This window comes from Pongo pygmaeus, chromosome 10, assembly GCF_028885625.2.
Source record: "Pongo pygmaeus isolate AG05252 chromosome 10, NHGRI_mPonPyg2-v2.0_pri, whole genome shotgun sequence".
NCBI classification, from domain to species: Eukaryota; Metazoa; Chordata; class Mammalia; order Primates; family Hominidae; genus Pongo; species Pongo pygmaeus.
The window spans coordinates 46,436,683-46,452,018 of record NC_072383.2 but is presented as its reverse complement, the minus strand read 5'-3'; the positions used below and the strand labels follow the sequence as shown (position 1 = coordinate 46,452,018).

Sequence of the window (15,336 nt, the reverse complement as noted above, 5' to 3'; positions counted from 1 at the left end):
ACCCCTCTTGTTGCACCAGGCCTTTTTGGCCTGGTGCAAAGATACTGTAAAGCCGTGACCAAGTGTCTTCTTCCCCACATCCCAGGACAAGCCCCTTCCATGCTGCTGGATGTCTCCCTCTTGACACCTGGGCATGAGGAGTGGGGATGCCTGGGAGTGGAGTGCCTCCTCAGCTCTGCCTTTGTCCCCTTCCCGCTGGACAGATCCTCTGAGAGAAGGGCGGCCCAAACACATCTTTCCCTCCACTAGACTTGGGCCGCATCACAGACAGAACAGAAGCCGGAGGGACTGTGCATGATGTTTATTAGTGATGACAGTGAGGTGAGGCAGGGGCTTGTGGAGCATGCTCTGTAGGTCACACACTAGAGCCATAAGGCAAGAGTAGCCGGGGAAACAGGTCCTCTGTGCCCTGTCTCTCCCCATCTAACCCTAACCTAACAAGCGGCAGCTATGAGTCAGGGAACAAAGTCTGGAGCCCGGTTCTCCCAGGATGTATGAGGGACAAGAACAGAAATGACAGGATGCAGGGCAAAAGAATGAGAAAGGCAAAGAGGCCCCCCTAAGTTCTCTGCTACACACGCCTTCCTTCCCCAAACCCCCATCCAGGTTGGCTCCCGTCTGCCACTTGGCTTCACCATGCTCCTGGTCCCTGGTCCTGTCACATGTTAAGAAGCTTCTTGGCAGGGTGAGGAGAGCCCTTCCCTCCAAGAGCTTCGGCTGTGAGCTCTCTCTGGCCCGAGTGTGGCCAGCCTGCTGCTCCAGTCTTGGATGTGGCTGCCACACCCCAGCAAATGGATGGGTGTGCCACCCTGGGGGGCTATGATTGTCTCATTTCTAATGTGTGGCAGTGAGGTGACTGGAGGCCCTGGATGCCAAAGCAGTCCCTTGATTGTCAGGACTTGTGCCTGCTCAGGGACCTTGTTTCTTCCTCATGCCATGGTGCCCACACCCCACCTTTTTGCCACTTTAATGGGGCATCCCTTCCCTGAGTCTGGTGGGAAGGACCCTGCTAAGGGGATCCTGGCCTGAGGGCACTGCCCAGTGGGGCAGCTTCCTGTGTGGGAGGAGAGGAAGGTGCCAGGGGTGCAGAACACACAGCTAGTACCTGGAATGGGAGCCTAGTAGGGGTCACTGCCCAGGAGGTGAGGGGGCCCCCTGTTTCTCCCAGAACCTTGGGACCACAGGCAGCCCTGAAGCTGGGGCTGGGCAGGGGGTTTTGGGGGCTGAGCCTAGTGCCAGCCTAATGCCAGTCTAATGCCACCCTGCCTGGAGTGGGCCCCCCAGCCAGCTGCGCCTGTGCCTGCCAGGGTAGGGCAGCAGGAGGCTGTCAGTAGCTATCCTTGGGCCAAGGCCGGTTGCGCTGCCAGTTCCGGTCATTGTGGTTGTGCTCCGAGTCCTGGGCTAGAAGCCGGTCTTGGGGGTCATGCCCGTTAGCACTAGGCAGCCCCGAGGTGTGTTGGCGGTGAGGCTGGTACAGGTCCTGGTAGGCATCTGCATAGTCCTCCTCCAGGTGGCGGGAGCTACGCTGTGAAGATCCTGTCCAGGCTTGGCGGGAGCTCTCGCTGGCCTCATCAGAGGGCATCAAGCTGTCCCGCTCGAGGGGGGAGTGCTCCTCGCCACGCTCCCCCAGCAGCTGCTGGTTCTGGGGGCCATACAACAGCTCTCAGTGAGGCAGTACAGACCTCACCTTGTCTTCTGGTGAGGTGCGAGATTCTTCCCCCCTCAACTCTCAATTCCCTGGTACAGGAAATAGTGCAAGGAAGAAGCATGCTGGAGCATTTTTCCTCTTCCGAGAGAGAAAACTGGAGCTTCGACTCCTGCAAAATTCAGGCTCTGCCTTCAAGGCAGCCTGGGAGAAGGTTTGGAGATTGTGTTTCTCTTGACCCCTAGGAAACTAATCTCTGACGTATCCATCTCATTGATTGATTCCCTCTCTCCTCAGGAAGTTCCTTTGCCCGTCTGTACTAGCTCTGTAGAGCAGAGCTGAGAATTGTACAATCCTTTGGCATGCTGAACTGGAGGCCAAGGACAGTCCTCTGGGCAGGGAGGGGCAGTGCCTTGGCTGGCTTAGCTTGAGCATCTCTGCCCACTGGAAATGGTTACCTGAAGTCCGGGGATGGCACTGGGAGGACCCAGAAGTCCGGGGCCAGGAGCTGGGTGGTGCGTGGCCCGCCAGTAAACCTCCAGGTACTCAGCCAGGTGCTCACAGGCATCCTCCAGCTGGTTCTCATCCAGAATCACATCAAATGACTCCTGGGGAGGGGGAGGAAGGTGCAACGTTGGTTTCCCCTCAGCAGCAGCCCCCCACCCATCTCTATCACTGCCGCAGCCCTGGGGGAGTGGGCACAGGAGCAGCTGACCCAGGCACTCACCGGTGGGCACTGAACCAGCTTATCATATGCCATCATCTGTACGGTCAGGTGCTTCATCTGTGACTTCCCCCGGGAGCGAATGAGACGCTGGAGTACCTGAGCCAGGAGGGCAGAGCTAGGCCTGGAGTCTCTCAAGACTCTGGGCAGAGCTGAGCCCGGGCAGAGCTGGGCATTTCCTCCACTTGTGGCATCAGTAGCAGGTGAGGATGACTCAGAGTTGTGTTAAGGGCAGCAGGAAAAGGGAACTCAGGTGCCCCAGGCAGGGACCAAGTAGAGTCATGCCACATTCTAGTAGGACAGCCCTGTGGGCCTCCTCCATGAGCCCAGCTGACTTACCTTTGGTGAGGACACTTTGACAAAGACGATGATGGGGGCCAGCGAGGTCTTGGCCAGCTGTGCTGGGTGGTTGATGGTGTCAGCGTCCAACACTACTAGCTGCAGGGATTTGGCCAGCTCAAATATGCGCTCGATCTCACTCTGCACTTCCGCTATGGAGGGAGGCAGCAGCAGTGCTCACCAGGAGCTCTGCCCACTGCTCGCTCCAGCAGGCTTTGAGGGCTCCCGAATGGTGGACATGAAGGAATTGGAGGAAAAGGGCATTCATCAAAGCCTGGACAGGCAAAGGAATGGGAATTGAGGAGGAGGGGTGTGTTCTTGCCAATCCTGGGGGCAGGTAGAGGAGTTGGGCAGAAAGACAAGGAGGTAAGGAAGAGAAAAGGGAAGAGGGGCCAGGCATGGTGGCTCATGCCTGTAATCCCAGCATTTTGAGAGGCCAAGGTGGGCCGATCACTTGAGGTCAGGAGTTCGAGACCAGCCTGGCCAACATGGTGAAACCCCGTGTCTACTAAAAATGCAAAAATTAGCCAGGCGTGGTGATGGGTGCCTACAGTCCCAGCTACTCGGGAGGCTGAGATGGGAAGATTGCTTGAACCCAGGAGGTGGAGGTTGCAGTGAGCTGAGATCTCACCACTGCACTCCAGCCTGGGCGACACAGCGAGACTCCATCTCAAAAAAAAAAAAAAAAAAAAAAAAGAAAAGGGAGGAGGAAGGTTCTCACTGGCACTTGGGTGGGCACAGAAGCAGGTGGTGGGGACTTCTCACCAATGCTGGAGCGGGCAGAGGAGCGCTCAATGATGGTCCTCTTGCCAGGATTGTTGAGCACAGATCGCTTTGCCAGGGAGAGGTCGGCTGTGACTCGGGTGATGGAGATCCTGGGGTGGGAGTGGAGAATCACAGCTTGCTTCTAAACCTGTGCTTCAGCCTCTCCTTACTCAGCTCCCACTAACTCTTCCCTTAGAGAAGACTAGCTACAGGCATCTGGAAGTAGGCCATGAGCTTCTCCTTGGTTCTCAGGCCACCTCAGGCCAGGGCAGCTTACCTGCCATCAAATCTGTGTTTGAGGAAGTCGAAGAGAGCCTTCTGCATCATGTCTGTGACCTGGGGGAGGGCATGGCACTGATGAAGGGCCCTTTTGGAGAGAAGCAGCCTCCCCATGCATGGCTCCAGAGTCAATGCCCTCCACATACACACCGTGGAGGGAGGAGACACACCCCTTCCACTTTCCCTAGGGACTTCCTGTGGCAGGCTTGGTAGAGGCGACTCTTTGGGGTCAAGGACCTCCTCTCACCTCGTAACCTTTCAGAGAGGGTCCCACCAGCACCACAGGCCGCATAGAGGGCACCACGTCGTATGGGGGAACATGTTCCGCCTGCAGAATGGACATGAGGTCAGTAGAAACCATGGCCCTGGTGCCTGTCTCATGCCTGGTTGGCGTCAGGGCAGATCCAGAGGTTCTGGGCTCCCTCCCCTCTCTGTTCTACCCTCCAACAATGACTGCCTAGAACACTGTCCCCAGAGTCATAAGCCATGATCCCCCCAGCCCAGGTCCCTTCCTTGACTCACCTGCTTTTGCTTCTGCTTGGCTTTTTGGAAAAGGAAATATAAGATTAAAGTTGGTGAAGGGGGAAAGGTCCCTGGGGGCATGGTATCCCCGTCCCCAGGGGACATACTGGCTTCTCCCCACCCCTTCTGATCCCTCCACAAACCCTTCCCACACAGTTCACTTGGGCAGGATCCCCCCTTTCCCTGTGTCTTAGCTACCCACCTACCCAAAATGGGTGGGTTGGGGGGAGGCTACCTAGAGATGGTGGAGGCGAGCGTCGGTTGCCAATGTCACTCAGGCTGGAAGGGTTCCCAGATCTCCTGAGAAGAAAGGGAGGCGAGAGAGAGGGAGAGAAGAATGTGTCTCTGTGTATGTATGTTCTATGCATTATTTAATAATTGTACACAATTCCATATGCTTTATCTAGTGAGACAGGTGTACATGCAATGTGTGTGTGTGTTTGTAGATTTATTTAGTGTGAGTGTGGAGAGCTGGGCATATGTGTATGTGTATTTCAGGGGGATATGCATGTGTATGGCATGCACGGTGACGTGTCCTGTGGGTGCAGTGCAAGTGTTTGGGGTGTGTTTACTGACTCATAGCTCAACTCTCACCTGGCCTTCTGCTCCTGTTTGAGCCGGATGCTCTCCAGGCGCTGGGGGCTGGGGATGAAGGCGATGTCCCCGCCCTCTTTCACTAGCCGCCCGATCCACCAGTCATTGCTGTACTTCTGGGGGTAGGTGGAGCAGGAAGAGGTGGTGAGAGGAGCGCCCCGCCCCAGTCCTGGCTCTTCAATGTGAAGGAGCCAGCGAGGCAGTCACTGAGCTGGTCTGAGGAATGCAATGCAAGGGGCTGTGGGCAAAAGGGGCCAGGGGAAAGGACAGCCAAGTTCGGGCCACCCAGGATTTCTGAGTGAGGCACTGCAGCTGTCACAGGGGACCTCGGAGGCAGCTAATCTAACTGCTCACTTGACAGACATGAGGACTGATGCCCAAGCCAGGTCTCAGAAGGATGGAGACCCTGGGGATGAGATCTTAGATATGAGGGGTGGACAGGTGTGTTAAGGAGAAGAGCTGATTAGCTTGGGGAATTAGACTGAGGATTGAAGTCAGAAGCATTGGGATCTGGAGCAAGAGCAAGAAAATGAAGTGTTAGAGGCTTCTGGAAGTAGGGGGGTCGATCACCTCTTTAATGTGCAGAAAATCTTTGGCCTCAAAGTTGACTCCAGAGCCCTGGACTGGGCACTCCTCATCCAGTACGCCACAGTAGCTGACATTGGTCCTCACCGCAAATGCCACAGGTTTGTGCTGGAGAATTTGGCCATTAGTGCAAGTGAGAGAAGCCTCGAAGCACCCCTTCCAGCTTCAGTGCCCCAACAGCAGAAGGCCGTGGCCTCCGCCCATCATATACACCCTCTCACACTCAAGGACATCCTGCCCAAGGACCCCTTGGGACTTAGGACCGAGTGCAGGTTTCCACCTAGCTTGGCCTCCTGTCTTGCCCCATGCCCAGAAAGTATACCTTGGCCCTTTCGAGCTGCTGCTGAGCCTGGCTCTCTACTTCACGCCGGGCACTCTCCCGGTCCTCCTCCAGGGAGACGTCTGAGTCCAGAGATGGGCGGCTGGTATAGGAGTCGGCTGAACCCTGGGTTGGGAAAGAGGCTGTGACTCCCAGGCTCTGGCATGAAGGATGCTATGGAGGCACCCTCCTCACCTTACAGTGTTGCCTCTATTGCCCCCAGTTTCTCCATCTCCAAGGGGGTGGCTGGGTCCCTATGGCCCCTCCTATCTCCTGAGAAGGGCCCCAGTGCCTCTGAGGCTACAGGAAAGCTGGCCCAATCCATAGGTGCAAAGATCTGGGCCCCTCCTCCCCCAAGCCTATTAATAATGCAGCTTTGAATAGAGCCTTCACTTCTCTCTTTCCTCCCTTTTCTCCCCTCTAACATGTCCTCTGAGCCGAGGGAAGGGAGGTATGCTGAAGATGATGTATTAGAGATGATTCTGGATCCAGGAGACCCAGCCCTCTTGTTCACAGCAGCCTGCAAAGCAGCCTGGACATCATCCCTTTAAGATGCCTGGCAGGAGTCCAGCCAGCCGCAACAGTCAAGAGACACTGGTTGGCACAGCACCAGTCCTGAGTATGGGGATCCAGCCATCTGCCCCCTAAGATCCCACTTTCCCTACTCCAATAAGGCTCTGAAGGCTCCCAAATGGTGAGTCCTTACCCTTCCAGGGTGAAGAGGAGGACACAAAGCTGCCAGCTCCTAGAAGTTGCCTCCCCTTTGCTCTCCCCACCCCCTACTTTTCTTCCTCCCACACCTGCTGGGGCATCTGGCCAGGTGTGGGCAGCAAACAAGACACAGACCAAGAAGAACACAAAGCTGTCTCCCTGGGCGCAGGTGAGGCTGGGCCACGCCTACCACTTGGCCTACATCTCCCCACTCCTTTCCCAGGCCCAGGGGACATCAGCCCTAGAAGAAGGCTATGCTAGTGCCAGGCAACCTAGCTACGGAGCAGGACCCCGGGGATGTGGGGAGGGGGTAACATGAGCAAGGAGAGTCTCTGAGTCCTGCCCATAGGAAAGGTCTTGGGCAATGAGGGTGCATTTGACGGTCACAGAGCTCAGCTTCAAGGCCATGAGGGAGAGGCACAAATGAGTAAGGGACGCTGGACTCCGAGACAAGAGCCCAGAGGTTAGGATGTCTGGGTTTCCTCCTCTGTCTAGGGAAAGGGAGTCTTTCGTTTCCTGCCTCAGTTTTCCCTCTCTGTGGGGAGAAGCCTCAAGTGATACTTCCCACAATTCTGAGATGCCAGTGGCAGAGAGAAGGGATAAGCCTAGATAAGGGGTTCATGCAGGAGTATGTGTGTGTATAGGGGAACGGCCTTTCGAATGTCCTCGGGTGGAGGAACATTCTCTCACGCTCACTGGGCATGACCACCTACGGAAGGCAGCAGAGGCCAGACTCTTAGAGGAGAAGGCAAAATCACATACCTGCTGTCCACCATGCCCTCTACCCCCACCTTGCCTTGGGCAAGAGGGCTGTTCAGCTAGGGGTCAGCTCAGGCTCTCGAGCCTTAGGCTAAAGACAGTGTCTATAGTAGACCAAAGGCCTGAAGATAGCACAAGGGGGAAAGATCTTTCATTTTACAGAAGAGTAGTCCGCTGGCTGTTCCTCATCTCTCCTGAGAACAAAATGAGGCTGGATGGCAGCAGGATAAGTGGGGGTTGAACCCCAGAAATAATGTTTGCACAGGGTGAGGGACCTCCTTCCCAGGGGTCTTAGGACACAAGAGAAACCTCTGTGGGATGTTGGTGTCTGAAGCGACCAGACAGGGGCCAACAGGCTGGGAGGCAGGAGGCAAGGCAGATGACCACTCACTTTGGTACAGATACATCGGGTACGTCCCAGAGGCCCAGCACCGTGCTAAAAGAGGAGTCTGACCTTTTCTGCCTGTGCTCCAGGCTCTCAGCCCAATTTAGTAATCTTTATTTTTATTATTTTATTTATTTACTTAGAGACAGGTCTTGCTCTGTCACCCAGGCTGGAGTGTAGTGGCACAATCGTAGCTCACTGCAGCCTTGAACTCCTGGGCTCAAGCGATCCTCCTGTCTCCTGAGTAGCTAGGACTACAGGCATGCGCTACCATGCCTACTAGTTTTTTGTAGAGACAGGATCTTGCTATGTTGCCTAGGCTGGTCTCAAACTCCTGGGCATAAGCCATCTTCCTACCTTAGCCTCCCAAAGCGTTGGGATTATAGGCATGAGTCTCTACGCCTGGTTTAATTTAGTAATTTTTTTTTTTTTTTTTTTTTGAGATAGAGTCTCACTGTGATGCCCAGGCTGGAATGTCGGCTCACTACAACCTCTGCCTCCCGGGTTGAAGCAATTCTACTGCCCTAGCCTCCTGAGTAGTTGGGACTACAGGCATGCGCCACCATGCCGGGCTAATTTTTATATCTTTAGTAGACACAGGGTTTCACCATATTGGCCACGCTGGTCTCCACCTCCTGACCTCAAGTGATCTGCCTCGGCCACCCAAAGTGCTGGGATTACAGGCGTGAGGCATTGCTGGCGGCCTAATTTAGTAATCATAACGCCTGGGGCATCTGGGTTACCTGACCTCTCACCCTGGGATGGGAATCACAGGATCTCTCCCTAAATATTTAATGAGTTGTGCTCAGAATGGAACCCCCTTTCCATTACTCCCAAGTCCTCCAGGCTCACTCATCTCTAGTGCTCCAGTATTACTTGGGGAGGCCAGGGCTGCCCTGCCAAGCATGATCTAGGGTCTTACCTTTCCTGTACCCTGCTACGCCAAAATAGCCAGAGTCTCAGTACTTTGGAGCTGCCAGGAGTTGGCACAGTGCCCTGGTGGTGCCCCCCTTGCCTAGTGAGTGTGTGGGCAGGCTGCAGCTCCTCTCTTGCCTGGCACGGGGGAAGGAGAGGAGGGAGATGAGCCGTTGGATTTATTTAGAGCCTGATCTCCCTCCTACTGCTTCAGAGGGGGCCTCAGGGAGAGCAAGGAGCCAGGCAAGAGAAAGGGAAGTTGGGGAGGGCAATCAGGAGCCAGAGAGAGATGGGAGGGAGCAATGGGTCAGCAGGCTGCCCTCCAACACCATCCACATGTCAGTCTGTTCCTTGCAATAGCCCTTGCCTTCTCACCAGGGATGGGAAGAACCTCCTAGGGCCATCCAGCCCCACAGAGAGGTTTGTTCTCAAGCTCACCTTGGCACCCTGGGCTATACCAGCTGTCCCTTCAACTGTCACAAAGAGGTGTCCACCAGAGCCTTGAAAATGATCTGCTCTAGCGGCAATGTAATTAGCCGCAGAGGCCCCATGGAGAATTGGGCCCAGAAGGAGCCCAGTCCCAGAAAAGGACAGTTGCCTATTCTGAACATCAGCATTCATCTATCCTGGGCCTGGCAGCAAGTGATGGGAGAAGACTTGAACATGAACTCCTCTTTCCGACCCAGGGGTGCTCCAACCTATCGGGGCCCCTTCCAAGTCATCTAGTGGTCCACTCCTAAGGAGGCCTTCTTACAGGACATTTGAGGGAAAGTTGGCAGCTCCAAGGGGCTGAGAAGCTGCTCCGCATTCTTGCCCCATCTTTCCAGGCACTCTCCCTGCTGTCTGAGCTCCGGGAATCACTGCTTAATGAGCTGATTTGTCTCAGTGGGTCAGGAGATAAAAGCAGAGAGGAGAATTAAATATTTATCGGTTGCCTGTTCCTCTGAGCAAAGCGCTTCCTCTCCATCCCCAGGCCCTCAGCTCCTCTGGCCTCACCTCCAGGCCCTCCATGCTGGGCAAGAGCTCAGGATGCCCGCTGCTCAGAGGAAGCCTCAGCAGGGGGCTGTGGAATAGATGGGGCTCAGTCACCTGGCCTACCCATGTGCTGGGCGCCCAGGTTTCAGCCTGGGAGAGAAACTGGGCTAGAGAAAGGGTGAGGAGATGAGGCAATGAGCAGAGATGGAGGGGGTGGAAGGGAATAATGGAGCTCCTCAAGTTTTAGGATCCGTCTGTCTGAAGACGCTGGTCCCTGGCTCCCTGATGTCCTCTCAGCTCCCTGATGTGTCGTTTGCTTGAGGCACAAGAGGTCTGGAATGTCTGCCTCCCCAGCCACCTCGGCGGCTCTCCTAGCTGTTGTGTTCAGACCCCAGAAATCCAGAATTTGGAACTCCAGACATGGCGTGTTCCCTCTCCACAGCCTCTGTGCCCTTGGCCTCCAGCCCTGCCTTCTCCCACCCCTCTTTCCTGGGCCGTGGAGCCACCTGCTTGAGCCCTTCCCCTATACTGCCCCCTCTCTGCACACACCCGATGCCTGAGGGTCTGAGTCTGGGTCGCTGGGGAACGCTTGGCATGAAAATCCATCTCCCCACGTTCTTAGAGCGCCCCCCTACAAACCCTGCCCTGCCACTGAGGCGTTTTTCAAAGTCCTGAACCGGGGAGAGGGTTGAAGGGAGAGGAGGTGTCACCCCAACTTCCCCGCCCCCACCCTCACCGTGGGCACTCACCGCCTCCGAGTCCTCAAACCCGGGCACGTAGGAGTCGTCATACATGGGGGAGTCCGGGTGGGGGGAGCGAGCGGCGCCGGGGGCGGGAGCGGCCCGGAGGCAGGGGCAAGGACTGCGGGCCGCGCCCGGGAGATGCCACCGAGCCCCGCAGCCCTGCGGGCGGCGGCAGGGAGCGAGAAAGCGCGAAGGAGGGAGCGAGCCGCGAAGACCAGCTGCTCGGAGCTCAAATCACCGCTCCCCCCACCCCACCCCCCAAACCCAGCCGGTCCCACCCCGAGCGCGGCTGAGGAATCTGGCGCCGGCTCCTACAACAATAGTGCCCGCCCACCTGACCCCCTCCCCGGGAGAAGGCGGGGGCGGCGGCCACAGGGGAGCCCGGGCCAGGCCGGGAGAGGGGAACGGACCCGTGCTGGGTGGAAGGTGGGTCCCCGAGCACCTACGGGGCCGTAGCGGCGGGGAGGAAGGGGAGGAGAGGCTGCGGGCAGGGCGGATCCAGGCAGGGAGGAGGCGGGGCGAGGAGAGATGCGGAGACAGAGACGCTCGGCAACCCAGGAACTACTCCGCCGGGAAACAAAGGGCTGCGGCGGGGGAGGGAGGGGGCGCTGAGACCGCGAGGGAGACGCGACCAGGGCGGAGACTGGAGAGGGCGCAGGTGTCGAGGAAACCGGAGAGAGAGAGGCAGAGGGAGGACGGGGAGGACAGGAAAATGGGGAGACCCTGGGAGACAGAAGAGGCGCGGGAACGAGCGGCAGACGGGGGAGGGGTCCCAGGCGACAGCAGTGCGGGTCTGGGCCCGTGCGTCCCAGAGGCTCCGAAAGCAAACCCAGCAGTGGTCCCGGGGGGGAAATGGGCTTGGTGCCCCCAGGCTAATGACAGGACGGCAGCTCCTGCCCAACAGGTGCCCGGCCCCCTCAGTACGGGGACGCTGCGGCAAAGGCGGTGTTGCCCAACCCTTGAGAAGGGGGGAACTTTCCGTGAGCTGGGTAGGCCTCCCCACACCTGTTGCACGGATAGATTTTGTCTTAGTCCTGCCAGGATGGGGCTTCCCTTCCCCACTTCCCTGCCAAGGATTGTGCCAGACAGTGCCAAGGCATCCTTGGGAACTGGGGCAGAAAGGGGCTGTTTTAGGTGAGCCTAAAGGGAGGGGGAAAGAAGCCAGAAGGTGGAGGTAGGGGGATAGTTGTGGGTGGGATCCTGGCTGCACTGGGGTTGGGAGAGGAAAGGGCCAGTCTCCTCGGAGTCACTAGGGTAAGGCCAGATTCTCCCCTTAGCAGAAGGGCTTGTACCACTCTGCACCACTCAGTCTCCTTCACAGGAGCATTGAGATTTGAGGTAAGAGAGCCGCAGCCCTTATCTTGAGGAAACTTTCCCCAAAGATCCACCCATTTGAGCTTCTCCTTTTTTCATCTCCTGAGCAAAATTCCTTCTTTGATTTTTGACTGCCTACCTTTGTGCCCCACGAGGAGGATGTGCGTAGACAGGGGTTACACTTGGAGGCCTCCTGGTGCCCATGGTCTTGGCCCTGAGCTCAGTCCTTTTCCTTTCCCAATTTCTCACACCCAGGAGTTCAGCAATCTGCTCATCCCTCCTAGGCTTGAGGAGAATCAGAAATCCAAAACTCTGACATGGCTTAGTAAGATCTATGGTAGAAAGCACTGTGCATGGGAGAGAGAAAGCCCACCCAAACCAGGTGGCTTTCCACCTGGGTCACTTATCGGTGTTATCTTGGCAAGACAAAGAAGAGCTGCATCTTCAGACTGACATCTTTAGTCCGTCTACTGTGGGTGGCCCAGAGCAGCCTTGCCCAGCACCTTCCTCATGCTGGGTTTGACAAGCAACTTTGTTGCAGCCCCTGTGGCTGAAGGGACCGTCTCCTCTCCTGAGTCCAGCACCAACTGGGGTTTGGTCATATACTGGATTCTTCTGTATTGGAAGTTCCCAGACACTGCCCACTTTTGTGCCCTCACCCAGTTACGCAGTATTCCTAGTATCCCCCTCTTTCATCCTTTCTCTTCAATTCCCTCTGCCTTTCAGGGGCCTGGAGAGGTGTCAAAGAGTAAGACCCTCAAGGTGCTCTTCTCCTGGGAGATGGCTCTAGTGAAGAAAGCAGTGGCGGAGGCAGCTGTTTCTCTTCCCATCCCTGCGTCCACTCTCCTGGCCTCTCCTTTTGGGACTCTCTCCACCCACAGAAGATCCTGGGGCTGTAGGTAACAGCGGATCTGCCATCGGCAGCACTCCTTCCTCACACTCCTTGTAATCTCCCGCGACAAGGTTGTCTAAGTCTGCTCCTGAGGCATGTGTTGCCATGCCAACCATCCCCAGGAGATGGGTTCAAGTTCCTCATACCTGGGCCCATCCCCTGGGTCCTGCAGGAGCTTCAGAGCTTCCCTCCTTCTTCTCATATCTCTGGGTTGCTATCCAATGCCCCTTTCATTTCTCATCTCACCCACACCTGCCCACTCCAGTTCTAATGCCAACTTGGTGACTTCTTGTCCTGTGACAGGACATGTGCCTGTCAGTATCCATGTAGCCCTAACCTTTTTTCTTTTTCATGGCTGGACATAAAGGGAGAGAGCTGAGGGCAATAAAGGATCAGGGGAGAGGCTCCTCCTGCTGATTCTTTCTAGGAGACAGTTGTTAGACTGGCAGCTGGCAGGTACCCAAGTCATAGAAGCAAGACATAAGAGGAAAAGCCTGAATAATCAGGTTTGGGAGCTGGAATATATGGAAACCTTCTTGGGAGGTTTCAGAATATATTCTAGCTTCTCCTCTAAGTGTACCAGGAAGCTAGGCAGATCCCAGTCCCTGGGCACTGAATGGGGAAACTGAGGCAGAGGCTAGGCCTTCTGGGAAGACTTAAAGACTCCTCCCCAGCAGTTTTTAAGATCTGGACCAAGTGGAGGCCCCTACCATTCTGGCTGCTAGGCTGCCAGGGAACTCAGGGACAGGCGCTAGGGGAGCTTGGCAGAGCCCTTCTTGTAATCTAGCCCCTTTTTTCTGGCTACTCAGTCAGTCCTCTCCTCCCATCCAATCCCAGTACTAGGAAGCTGCCAGCTCTGGCCGCTCCCTCCTCTCTAACCCGGTGCCTCTTCCACCCCTGGCCTCACTTCCTCCGGTTTCTCTCCCTCCCCATCGGTGCAGTCTCCCCCAAACGCGTGCCCCCTTCCTAGCTTGGAGCGGAGCTCTCCTCCCGCCCAGTGGGGAACCCCTTCCCACGACCCCGCCCCCCCCCACGGTTACCTCGTTCAGCAGGAAGGTTGCACTGGAGTCAGAAAAAGACATAGACCAGGCTAGCGGCCTCTCCCTCTCCCCCGGGCCGGGGGCTCCGAGGCGGGAGCACAACCCGGCCGCTGCTCTGCACGCTGCTCCCGCCTGCACGCCTGGCCTCGCCCCATGCCCGCCCGGCTCCGCCGCCTGCTCTCTTCCCTCTCTCCTGGTTCCCTCCCTCTTTCTCCTCCCTCCTCCCTCCCTCCCTCTCCCTTCCTTTCTCGCCGCCTCTGTCAGTCTCTGGCTCTCCCTGCCTTTCAGCCCAGCCTCTCTCCACTTCCGTCTCTCCTGTCTAAGGTCCCCGTTCTGTTTTTCCGTGTGCCTCCCACTGTCCTTCCATTCCCACGTCGCACCCTCGCTCCTCGGCTTCCCCTGTCCCTCTGCTTCTTCCCTAAAGTCCTCCCGAGAAAGAGTAGGGACTCTGGAGCTTCCGTCGCCGCAGGCAGAAGGGCAGGAAGAGCTCCAGGGCTGTCCCAGCTCCTGAGCTCTTGGCGGAAGCTTCTGCTCCCTCCTGGCCCTGCTCCGTGCGCCGGGCGCCCATCCTCCGGCGGCGGCTGCTTCGACCCCGACCTCGGCGGGGGAAAGGACCGAAAAGCAAGAGTGCTGGTGCTCGGCTCGCCCTCCTAAGCGTCAAGGCGCCCATCCACCCGTCCCCGGCTCGGCCCTGTGTCTCCAGCGGGATCGGCATCCCTGTGGGGAGAACCCAGCTGGGATCGCCCCGCGCCTTTGGAGTCTCTGCCGTCTCCCCTGTCTCCTGGGTTCTGGTGCCGCGGGTCTCAGCTCCGCGAAGGGGAAGGGCGAGGCGAAGCGACGCGGCTCCTTCTCGACCGGCTACAGCGCCCCCCTGGGCTCGCTGGCCCGGCGGCTACACGCGCCCTCCAGGTGGCGGCACCGCCTGGTGTCCGGTCCCCGGGCCGCGGGGTCCGGCCCTGCCAGCAGGCGGCGCTGCCTGGGCCAGAGCAGGAGGGACGCACCCCGGATCCAGACACCGCCCAAGCCCAGGACGAACCCCTCTCCCCCTCCTTTCTCCAGGAACTGCAGTCCCAGCTCGAGACCCCCAGTAGGAGACCCCAGGCTGCGCTCTACTTATTCCCACCCCGTGGGGCTCCTTCGAGACACCCGCGCCCTTCCGGGACCCTAGCCCGTCCCTACCTCCATCCTGGTCTCGAGGGGCGCCTCAGCTAAGCCGGGCAGCGTCCTGGCCGGGACTGGGCAGCAGGGAGTACAGAGTCGCGGGACCGCTCCTCGGGTCATTACCCCTCCCGCCCCTTTCTGCGGGTGCGTCAAACAGGACAAGCCCAAGTTCTGGCGGGGGAAGGGGGAGCGGGGGTGTAGTCCCAGCTGGCTCTCTCTCTGGACACTTCTGAGCGGACAGACCGCTGATTGGTCCCTTCACACCCCCAACGCCCCCAGGCTGGACCCTTCTCCAGACCAAAGACGGCGCCTGGGGCGGGGAGAGACGGACCCCCTTCATGGAGACAGACGCACGCTGACTCCGATTGACCCAGGTCCCCAACTTCCCCTCAGCATTAACTAGAACGCTCTCCCTTTCCAGTGGAGGGCGTCCCACCCTTCTTCCCGGCCGTTCTTTTAACCCACTTCCCCTGGGAGTTTCCGGGACCCCTCCCCTCAATCCTCCCATCCCCGGGATCTCGGGAGACTGTTCTTCCCTCTCTGCTCAGCTGACCCTCCACTTGCCCCCATTTCTGAGGGAGGTAAGTTGGGGGAGAGTAAATTCTCTCTCCACTCCCGGCTCCTCCTGAGGCTGGATTTAACCTGGAAAGTGCTTTGAGAAGGCACCTC

General features: G+C 57.6%; 1 protein-coding gene across 4 annotated transcripts; it reads right to left on the bottom strand.

Annotated features, from left to right (window-relative positions):
* Positions 1-286: 286 nt before the first annotated feature.
* Positions 287-15,058, bottom strand: CACNB3 (calcium voltage-gated channel auxiliary subunit beta 3). Of its 4 annotated transcripts, none has more exons than XM_054442208.2 (13): positions 14,686-15,058; positions 5,776-5,898; positions 5,439-5,561; positions 4,869-4,984; positions 4,510-4,574; positions 4,275-4,294; positions 4,000-4,080; positions 3,751-3,809; positions 3,474-3,583; positions 2,709-2,860; positions 2,373-2,468; positions 2,104-2,253; positions 287-1,642 (listed from the first exon to the last, which is right to left on the bottom strand). In XM_054442208.2, exons 1-13 carry the CDS (start codon positions 14,785-14,787, stop codon positions 1,328-1,330), a joined length of 1,512 nt encoding a protein of 503 aa, XP_054298183.1. In that variant the 5' UTR covers positions 14,788-15,058; the 3' UTR covers positions 287-1,327. The 4 variants fall into 4 exon arrangements, with proteins under 4 accessions (XP_054298183.1, XP_054298185.1, XP_054298184.1 ...); XM_054442210.2 differs by lacking the exon at positions 14,686-15,058 and adding an exon at positions 13,507-14,369; XM_054442209.2 differs by lacking the exon at positions 14,686-15,058 and adding an exon at positions 10,267-10,853.
* Positions 15,059-15,336: the final 278 nt, after the last annotated feature.

Coding starts and splice junctions, on each gene's coding strand:
- CACNB3 (XM_054442208.2), bottom strand. CDS start 14,787: ATGACCCGAGGAGCGGTCCCGCGACTCTGTACTCCCTGCTGCCCAGTC. Junction 4,081..4,274: donor CCAAGCAGAAGCAAAAGCAG/GTGAGTCAAGGA, acceptor TCCATTCTGCAG/GCGGAACATGTTCCCCCATA. Junction 1,643..2,103: donor GTGCCATCCCCGGACTTCAG/GTAACCATTTCC, acceptor TATGGCCCCCAG/AACCAGCAGCTGCTGGGGGA.